The sequence below is a fragment of the Coturnix japonica genome, chromosome 27, assembly GCF_001577835.2.
Source record: "Coturnix japonica isolate 7356 chromosome 27, Coturnix japonica 2.1, whole genome shotgun sequence".
Lineage (NCBI taxonomy): Eukaryota > Metazoa > Chordata > Aves > Galliformes > Phasianidae > Coturnix > Coturnix japonica.
Window position 1 is genome coordinate 4,632,922 of NC_029542.1, and position 9,679 is coordinate 4,642,600.

Below are 9,679 nucleotides of genomic sequence, written 5' to 3' on the forward strand. Positions count from 1 at the left end.
CGCCCGGCTCCACTCGGCTCCGCCCGGCCCCGCTCTGCTCGGGGCTGCGGCCGGGCGCTCCCTTCCCCAGCCGCGCTCCCGGCCGGGCCCCTTCCTTCCTTCCTTCCTTCCTTCCTTCCTTCCTTCCTTCCTTCCCCTCCGCCCAGCCGGAAGGAGCGGGGGGAACCCGCGGGTCCCTGTCCGGGCAGTGAGCGGGGCCGTTGGCTGCTCATCCCACAGCTCAGCCCCGGTCCTGGCCGTATCTGCTGCCTTTGAGCCCGTCCTGCTGAGTCGGGCAGAACCTTCCGCCTTCCCTGACATTGGGTTGAGCGCGGGTGGAAGGTGCCGAGATGAGCTCGGTGATACGCCCCGGCACGGGGGGAAGCTGCAGCCGGTGGGAAGATGCTCGTCGGGGCTGCGGCTCCTGCTCCCACTACCGGCAGAACCTGGGGTCTGGGTTGGACCCAGCGCAACCCCCGCAGCCTCACTGCCCACACTGCGCTGAGCCCCAGAGCGCAACGTGGGCAGCTGCAGAGCGAGTCAAAGCAGCAGGCGGGGTCCAGGCTGCGTCTGTGCCCGTTGTGCCATGGGCCGAGGCTGGCAGCAGGGCTCGGGACGGCTGCAGCCCAGCCCAGAACATGGGAAATGCTTCCCCCGCTGCTCAGTCGAGTCCCCCTCACAGCACTGCAGCCAAGGGCTGGGGGGAGCTTGCAAAATGGGGCTGGGGAGCAGTGGGTGCTGGCAGACTGCCCCGGCTGTGCAAGGAGTGGCCGGCTGAGATCACCGGGTGTCACCCTGGCAGAGGCTCCTGCTGCCGGCTGCAGCTCCAGGGCTGTGACAACAAAGTGCAGAATGGGGCTGTGACTTTGTGCCGCAGCCTCGTGGGCTCCCGGTACCGCTGAAGGGCTCCCAAGTGCCAGGAGGGTGGCGGCTGCCTCAGCCTGCACATAGCACGTGCAGTGTGTTGCAGCAGGAATGTGCAGCACAGCAATAGAATCCTTCCAAAGCAGGGAGGGTCCCCATGAACTGCAATTCTCTGCTGTGTGATTTGTGCTCTGTGAGTCCCATGAGTGGATTTTAAAGGGAAAGCTTTGGGCTGGAGCTCAGCCTTTGGCAAGCAGTTAGATGAGCTCGCGTGGCCTGAGCTCCATCCCCGGGTGGGGACCCTGCAGAGCCAGCACCGCGCTGCCCTGAGGTGGGAGCCGAGGTGGCACGGGATGAAGAGGAGCTCTGCAGCCACAGTCCCTCGCCCCATCCTCTCCTCCTGCCTGCTTGAGGCTCGCACACCCGTGGTACCGCCGCCGTCCCTTCCAGCCCCACCCGTGCCCCCGGGGCAGGTGCCACACGGCGCCATGAACACGGGGCTGGGGCCGTAACGACCCCGAGCCTCCAGCAGAACCCTCCGGGGACGTCCTGCTCCACCGTCCACTCCCCCCGCTGCCGGGCTGCCTGCCCTCCACGCAGGAGACGAGGGATTTCACAACCCAGCCCAGACAGGATTAAAGAGAAATACACAAGTAAACAAACAGCGGCCTTGTGAAGCGGCCGTGCTGCGGGAGCCCCTCTGCTGCCCAGGGTGAGGTGTGGGGCGATGCCCGGGGGTCCGACACTTGCTGCACAGCGGTGGGGTCCTGTGGGGAGGGCTGCCTCAGAGCAGCACTAAGTAATCTCATTTTTCACACGTCTCCTGTAGTTCAAACAGCCCCTGTCAGAGGAAAGGAGTTGCTTCCTGTTATTTCCATTGAAATCCTTGTCCCGGTCGCTAGCCCGCAGGCTCCAGCAGGATGGCACCGTATGCGCAGATGGGCTCTGGCTGCCTCTCCCGAGGGCTCCTGCTGCTCTGCGGTAAGTGCTCGGCCCCACAGCACGCGGCTGCACCCCGGTCAAGGCAGGACTTGTGCTGGGTGAGCGGGACACAGTGCTACGGCAGCCATCCAGCACCACCGGGCACTGTGGGCGGCCCCTTCCCCTTGGTGGGCAGCGATGGAGCGTCTGAGGGGACCCGGTCTGGATGGCAGCTGTGCCCTGGGCAGGGAGCGTGCCAGGGCCAGGGGACTGGGCGCTGGGGGCACGTGGGCTGCCCTTGCTGCCACAACTGTGCCAGTGCACAGCCGCTGTGCCGGCCCACAGCACACGGCCAGCCTGCACAGGCCACAGCAGAGTAGCTACCAGGGTGGTGTGCCATGCCCACACCGAGGGTGGAAAACAGACAGGAGTGATCCTGATTCTGGGGTCTGGTGGGGCCTGAGGGGCTGTGCCCCATGCCAGTGAGTTCCACAGACGGGGGGGGGCGGCAGGAGGCTCTGTCTCGTGGCTGTGCTGCGCTGCGGTCAGCACTTCCTCTTCCCGATTGGAAATAGGTGCTCCCTGCCCCAGTGCCAGGCGCTGAGTGCAGCACGGCCCCACGGTGCTGGTGGCCCCCAGTCACCCCGTCACCCTCCATCCCATCACCCCGTCACCCTCCATCCCATCACCCCGTCACCCTCCATCCCATCACCCCGTCACCCTCCATCCCATCACCCCACCGCCTCCCTGGGCCTCCTCGTTCCCATCACTGCTGCAGACCCGTGGCTCCCCCTCCTCAGTGCTCAGCATGTCCCCCTCCTGCAGCACTGCTGGTCCATGAGTTCTGCCGAGCGGGTGCCACGGCCGAGAGCTTTGGGCAGGAGGCAAGAACAACCCCAGCGGCCAGAACAACCCCAGTGACGCGTGTGTTCAACTTTACGGCTGAGATGTTGGGTGAGTGTTGACCCCTTTCCTCATCCCCAAACCCCTCCAAGGCCGCCCCATGGCTGCGCTCAGTGCCCACCCCCACACAGAGGTGATCTACACCAACTTGACACAGCGCTGCTGGGAGTCCTTCGAGCAGCTGATGCAGAACGTGAGCGGTTCCCAGCTGTGCGAGTGGAAGGTCATCAGCAGGTAGGGGGGGACGGGGGCACCGAGCCGGGGGTGGCGGGCAGCCCAGTGAGCTGTGCTTCTCTGCAGGCCGTACAGCTCGTTGCGGCAGTGCCTGGAGGAATGGGCCGAGAGCCTGAATTACGGCTACCCCAACGCCTTGGCCGAGACCTACATCTTCCAGAGCCACCACCGCTACTTCCACAACTGCTCGGCCGGCAGCCAGGTCTACCTCGACCCCCCCGAGGACGTGCTGCTGGCCATGATCATCGCCCCCATCTGCCTCATCCCGTTCCTCGTCACGCTGGTCATCTGGCGCAGCAAGGACGGCAAGGCGCAGCCGTAGCTGCCGTGCACGGCCCCGTTACCGTGCAAGGCCCCATTACTGTGCAAGGCCCCGTTACCGTGCAAGGCCCCGTTACCGTGCAAGGCCCCGTTACCGTGCACGGCTCCGTTACCGTGCAAGGCCCCGTTACCGTGCATGGCTCCGTTACCGTGCAAGGCCCCGTTACCGTGCACGGCTCCGTTACCGTGCAAGGCCCTGTTACCGTGCACGGTCCCGTTACTGTGCACGGCCCCGTTACCGTGCAAGACCCCGTTACTGTGCATGGTCCCTTTACCGTGCACGGCCCCGTTACCGTGCACAGTCCCGTTACTGTGCACGGCCCCGTTACCGTGCACGGCCCCGTTACTCCGCACTGCGGGGCTGTGCTGGGCGGGGATCCCGGGGATTGTTAGGCTTCCCCGGTACCGCGCAGTAAAGCTTTGCTCCCCACACCCCTCGGCTCCGCTCCTGCCTTCGTTCCGCCGGGTCCATCCCGGCACCGCCCGGAGCCTCGAGCGGACACGGCCCGGGGCGGAGCTCGGCCATGGACGGGGCGGGGATGGACGGCGGGGGGGGCGGGACGGGACGGGAGGGGGCGGGGGGCGGGACGGGAGGGGGCGGGGCCTGACGGGAGCGGGCGGGGCGGAAGTGCGGCGGGACAGGCCGGAAGCCGGCGGAGCTGGTTCCGGTGTCGGCGGCGATGAGCTTCGCGTGGCCGTGGCAGTACAACTTCCCGCCGTTCTTCACGTGAGCGCCGGGACCGGGAGGGGGAAGGGGGGGATTGTGGGACCGGGATCCGGGGAGCGGCGGGGGGGGAACCGGGTCCGTGGGGGAACCGGGGTGCGGCCCCATCCGGTGCCGGGCGCTGAGCTGCCCCCGCAGGCTGCAGCCCAACGGGGACACGCGGCAGAAGCAGTTGGCGGCCTGGTGCGCTCTGGCGCTCGCCTACAGCCGGCGGCAGCGCCTGGCCGCCATGACACTGCGCGAGGCCCAGGACAGCCCGCTGTTCGCCAACCGCCGCCTGCAGAGTATCCTTTGTGCGTCCCTTGGGCCGGTCCCGCCCCGCACCCCGTCCCGTCCCGTCCCGTCCCGTTGTGTGTCTCCTTAACCCTCCCGCAGGGAAGCTGCCGCCCGACGCCATCCAGGTGGTGCTGGAGGAGCTGCGCAAGAACGGTGGGTGGCGCCGTTCGCTGCCGGGACCGCCCCGGTTTGTGCCCGAACCGCCCCCGGGACTTCCCGTGCCGTGGGACCGAGCTCCGCTGAAGCGCCTTTTCCCGATTGGTTTCAGGGAACCTGGAGTGGTTGGACAAGAACAAAACCAGTTTCCTGATAATGTGGAGAAGACCCGAGGAGTGGGGGAAGCTCATCTACCAGTGGGTGAGAGCGCAGCTGCCCTAGTGCACAACCTGGGCACTCCCAGCTGGGAGGACAGGAGACGCTGACCAAGATCGTGTAAAAGGCTGCTGGCACTTCATTTCCCTTTTGCTTTCTCACTACTTTTACCTTTACTCCGTGTTGATTCGTTCCATTCATGTGTGAAGGTATTGACAACTTTTTCCACTTACTGTAAGGTGAGATTCAAGCAGTGGCTGCACAGGCGGATGCAGCGTTGCCATTGTATGCCCTGTGTCCGTAGTGCAAGGCGTGTTCTTAAGGCTTAGGCAGAAAGAGTGTAGAGTTTGGGGACAGCACGTGGAGTGATGTCAGCATCCTTAGGTCCTATTTCTCACCTTTCCAATCTCCCAGATCATTCTGAGGGTGCTTTTGCTCATCAGATGCTGTGTTACATGTCATTTGTGCTGAGGTGTGCGAGAGATCGTGCCAAGGTTATTAAATGACACATGCAAGATTTGCTCTATTGCCTTTCTGTTTTCAGGTGTCAAAGAATGGCTTGACCAACTCTGTGTTCACACTGTATGAGTTGATCAGTGGAGATGATACAGCAAATGAAGGTAATGTCACGTGTCACTTCCTGCAGCTTGTCAGAGCACGCTTGATTTGAATGCATAGAAATGATCACCAGATCATAGTTCTGTAAATTAAGTATTTTGAAATTACTTATGTGAGCTCACACTGCTCATCACTGGGAAATGCAGATCCGGAGGCTTTTTAGTACTCTGCATTAATAACCTTGGTGATTGTGGATTTGTGTAGTGTTACGGTGCAGGAGTCTAAAATGTGCCCTTCAGAGCCCTCTGTCTTTACTGTCACTGTTCCATAGACATCAAAAGCCCGTTCATTTCCTTGTGTGACTCCTGTTCCTGCTGATGGCTATGCCTTTCCTTCCCTAGAGTTCCATGGTTTGGATGAGGCCATGCTACTTCGTGCCCTGCAAGCCTTGCAGCAAGAGCACAAGGCTGAAATCATCACGCTGGACGATGGCCGAGGCGTCAAGTTCTTCTGATAGAAGCCCCCTCCCTTCCTCTCTTTGGCTGCTGGAACATTTCTGGCTGTGAAGGTTCCATCTCCTGGCCAGGTTTCAAGCAGTGGCGCAAGCAGCTGCATACTTGGGACTTCTTGGGGTGAAGAGAATCTGTGGAGCCTTCCAAAGACACATGACTTCTTATCCTGTTGCTGTTTCCCTGTTCCTGTGGGTGCAGCGGATGGGCACTCTGGTGGCTGGTCAGGCACAGCTGCAGGGGTCTCTGCTCCCACCTTCCAGCCGTGTGCTTGGGCTCTGCAGCCCCCACCACGTGGCTGAGTGAGGTGAAAGCAAACACACAGAACGAGCTGTTGCTGCTGTGGCGTAAAAGACCTCATTGAAAGACTGATACGCACCTGCTGCGAAGCGGGCTGATCTGTGTGGTGAGGTGGATCCCAAGGAGCTAATCTGAAGTAATTAAAATGAGATGTATTTATAGAGCAGCCTGGGTGTTTTCATCTATCTTTGTTTTTCCATCTGAAACAAAACAGAACAGTGTACTGAATTCTTGCCCTTCAGCTGTGTTTCCTTACTGCACTGTACAAACACTGTACTGGGGAGAGGGTGGACCTGCAAAGGCACCCTGCCTGATTTGGAAGCAGGCGCCACGAAGGCTTTTTTCCACGTGCCAGAGCTACAGACTGTGTGCTCTCACTACCTGTCTTCAGGGTAACATTAGCTTTCATTTGCTATGTGCAATCCACTGAAAACAGATGTGTTTGTTGCAGCGGTGGCGGGGTAAGCTCTGTAGAAGAGCAGGCCGGTGGAGAATGTAATTAAGTTTCATGTTCTCAGTACTCATTATGAAGTCCACAGCTTGTTGAAATGGTGACCCAGGTACAGTATATGACCTGCTAAATCCTTAATCACTAACCTGTGTGTGCTGGAGCTCTGTGCTGGAAGGCTGCTGACGGATCTCTGCATTCCAGTGACACCAACGCTGCAGAGCAGTTCCTGTGCCAGCAGAGCACAGGAGCTGAGGTTCACTGGTTAGACCGTGGTCCTGTCTGCACGTTTGTGGCTCAGAACAGCCAGGAAAATCTTCACGAAGGAATTGGCTGCTACCAGCATCTGTCTGGACCTTATTTTGGTGTCTGGGATGAGCCTCTTCTCTCTCTCCGTGCTGCCCATCTTGATTCTCCCTCTCTCGTTGCTGTGCCCTCTCTGCTGCTTTTGCAGCCCTGCAGCATGTTTCTGTGCCTTCCATTCTCTGCATTCAGTGGCATCTGCATTTGGCCCTGGATGAAGACTCTCCAGCAGACAAGCCCAGGATGTTTGCGTTTCTTGCACTGTGTACTGGCAGTCCTGACCTCTCAGCATTGTTCCGAGCCTCATTTGCTGAATGTAACCTCACTGTCCTTGAGTGAGTCTGGTTTCTTAATTGAATTTACTCCCTTCTTAGGAAATGCCTGATGTGACATTAGATAAGTCTAAAACAAGCCTTTTTCTTTCTGAAGCTCTCCTGGCAGTTAGTCACGGCTCTTTTTCAGTTTCCTGAATCACTTAGTGAGGTGAGGAGGAAGAGTGTGCTTCCCCCTTGTCCCACCCTGGGACAGGCAGCTGCTTATGTTCTCTGCTCGTTTGCTGGGGCTGTGCACTAAGGCCAGGTTGCAGCAGAGATGACGAGCATGGAAACACTGCTTTATGCTGGGGGGGTTACCCAGCTGCCCCTAGGAAGGCTGTGGGGCTGCATGAGCTGTCTGCTTGTTTGCTGTTTATACAATTTATACAGTGCTGACAATGACAAGCTGTAGCTTATGATAAAAACAAAGACTTTATACTGAAACGGTCTTCCTTATCTTTATGTGCTGCTTTATAGCACTTAGTGATGTAATCACAAGATTGGGACATCTGAGCATTGCATTGCCCAGAGGTGCTTACATGAGAGCTGCACCGGATTGGAAGCCCTGGGGTGCTGGGTAGGAGATGTAATTAAACTCTAAAGAGGCAGCGGGATGACCTCCAACTATAACTTTCTCTGTACCCAGGGCAGCTCCTCCCCATGTTCCACATGCATGATATTAGGGCTGTACATAATGCCAGAACAAGGCAAAGAACAGAAGATGTGTTTGTTGCCACACACAACAGATATCGGCTCAGGCAGCCTGCCCTGTGCCCACTGTGCTGCCATCCCTGTGAGCTGCTCGTGCAGGGTGTTGTGGTCTGCACTGCTGCAGAGTGCCCTGAGCTCCATGAGCAATGCTGCCCAGAGCCTTGTGCAGCAAATGCTGCATCCCAGGGTGGGGGAGTAGCAGCAGCCAACCCACGGGACTTCAGTGGATTGTGGGTCCCCATTTCTGGGCTTTGAGGTCACAGCCAACGTCTGGATGTGCTGATTAGGGCTCATGGGCTGGGGCAAGGTGGAGCACGGGGGGCTGGTGCTGAGATAAGGTGCTATCGCACTGTGCACATTTGGGTTCTGCTGTTTGGGGTGGGGGGGGAAGTTGAGAGGATATTTAATTTCATGCAGCTAGTTAGGATCAAGAGTTGCTTCAGTTTGATAAATGTATGAGTTGGGATTAATGTGCATGCAGGTCATGTCTGTGACTCTGGGCTAAGGAAATCCTCAGCAGTTATCTGCCTGGGGCTGCAGCTGCTGCTGAGGTTGCAGTGCTGTCTCCTCCCACAGCTCTGTGCTGTAGAGTATGGGGCACACTGAGCTCCGCAGGTGTGGGGTGTTGCAGTCAACAGGGAACGTTCCCTGCAGCACCTCTGGAGGGGATGTTTCACACTCCTCAGGTCCTCCTGGGGGGCTGCTCAGCTCTCGCTACAGCCCTGCAGGCACACAGGTACCCCTATGTTTGGCCCCAGCCCCTCTGTTATCCCACCCTGAGTTTTGGGCTCAGAACAGAAGAGTTGTTCTTTGATGAGTGATCTAATCCTGAGCAGAGAGACTGTAGTTCCCTGCTCTTTTCCCAGCAGCCAAATGCGTGTGGAAATGCTGAATGGCCTGATTGCAGCGGCTGCTCAAAGCACAGGGCTGGCACCAACACTGGGAGCCAGGAGAAATGTCACCCTGATAACATGCAGGACTGCGTGTGTTTGCTGAGCACAGTGAAAGCACTGACTGCATGGGAAACTCCTGCTTTCAGCCCCGACCCAGCTGCAGCATGATGTCCTGGGATGTGTTGGGGGGCACTTGCATCTCTTTGCAGGGTCACCTGCTACTGCTCAGCCCGCGGTGATTCTGTAGCTGCAGGGAAGAGGAAATATCTCCAGTGCTCACTGCAGAGGTGTGGGGGTACAGCATCAAGGCAGCTTCGTGCCCAATTTCTTCTCTGCAGGGGCTTCATCTGGGGCTCTCATTCCCTGCTCCTCTGGGTCATTTCCAGGCATCTCATTTCATGATGAAAACGTGATAATGGGACACGAGCCTGCTGGAAAAGAGACCAAGAGCCCTGCCTGGCTCTGCGTGTTGTACCCTCGCTGAAGAGCCCAGGCTGCCTGCCAGCCTTGTCCATGTCCCAGTGACCTGGCAGAGCCTGGGGCTGGGGGTGCTTCAGGGCTGCACTGTTGGCTGGGAACAGGGCACAGCTCAGCACTGTCACTGGGTTTTCCCTTCCTGGAGGTTTCCCCAGTCCTCTTTCTAGGGGAGCATGAAGGTACAGAGTCCTGCCTGTGTGCAGGGGGCTGTGCAGCCTGCCCAGGACTTCTGTGGCAACAACACTCAACACGTGCTTCTTCATCCATCCAGCTGGATGGGGATTCGTGTAGCTGTGGGTGAGAGCAGCTGGATTCTGCATCACAGCGTTGGCACTTTAAATCTGCGCAAAGAACACGGCTGTGTTAACATTTCAACCCTTAATGTTTCCTGTACCGCTGAGTAGAAACAATCTGACCTTAGGGAAAAGAAATTAACGCTAGAATCGATTGCTCTGTATTTTGTGTAAACAGCTTTACAGGGTAGAACAACCTCATCATTTACACTGTGGAGACAACAAGCTCTTGTCCAGGCTCCTGGTGAGCGTGAGGCTGAAGGATACCTTCACATCTTAGTATTTGTGTGACCCTCATTTCAGGAGTTCACCTGGTACTGAACCCTGAGAGCAGCAGCT

General features: G+C 58.5%; 2 protein-coding genes across 5 annotated transcripts; both read left to right on the top strand.

Moving 5' to 3' along the window:
- The first annotated feature begins 173 nt into the window (after nucleotides 1-173).
- Nucleotides 174-3,654, top strand: RAMP2 (receptor activity modifying protein 2). Of its 3 annotated transcripts, XM_032449401.1 has the most exons (6): nucleotides 174-1,555; nucleotides 1,673-1,824; nucleotides 2,590-2,718; nucleotides 2,799-2,901; nucleotides 2,968-3,235; nucleotides 3,290-3,654. In XM_032449401.1, exons 2-5 carry the CDS (start codon nucleotides 1,764-1,766, stop codon nucleotides 3,221-3,223), a joined length of 549 nt encoding a protein of 182 aa, XP_032305292.1. In that variant the 5' UTR covers nucleotides 174-1,555; nucleotides 1,673-1,763; the 3' UTR covers nucleotides 3,224-3,235; nucleotides 3,290-3,654. The 3 variants fall into 3 exon arrangements, with proteins under 3 accessions (XP_032305292.1, XP_015741549.1, XP_015741550.1); XM_015886063.2 differs by having other exon boundaries at nucleotides 180-1,555; nucleotides 2,968-3,654; XM_015886064.2 differs by lacking the exon at nucleotides 174-1,555 and having other exon boundaries at nucleotides 1,613-1,824; nucleotides 2,968-3,654.
- Nucleotides 3,655-3,826: 172 nt separating this feature from the next.
- Nucleotides 3,827-6,129, top strand: VPS25 (vacuolar protein sorting 25 homolog). 2 transcript variants are annotated; one of them, XR_001559651.2, is made up of 7 exons: nucleotides 3,827-3,949; nucleotides 4,085-4,230; nucleotides 4,322-4,375; nucleotides 4,491-4,579; nucleotides 5,079-5,154; nucleotides 5,494-5,679; nucleotides 5,756-6,129. XR_001559651.2 is itself a non-coding variant. In XM_015886062.2 (6 exons), exons 1-6 carry the CDS (start codon nucleotides 3,903-3,905, stop codon nucleotides 5,604-5,606), a joined length of 525 nt encoding a protein of 174 aa, XP_015741548.1. In that variant the 5' UTR covers nucleotides 3,827-3,902; the 3' UTR covers nucleotides 5,607-6,129. The 2 variants fall into 2 exon arrangements, 1 of the variants encoding a protein (XP_015741548.1); XM_015886062.2 differs by having other exon boundaries at nucleotides 5,494-6,129.
- The last annotated feature ends 3,550 nt before the right edge of the window (nucleotides 6,130-9,679 follow it).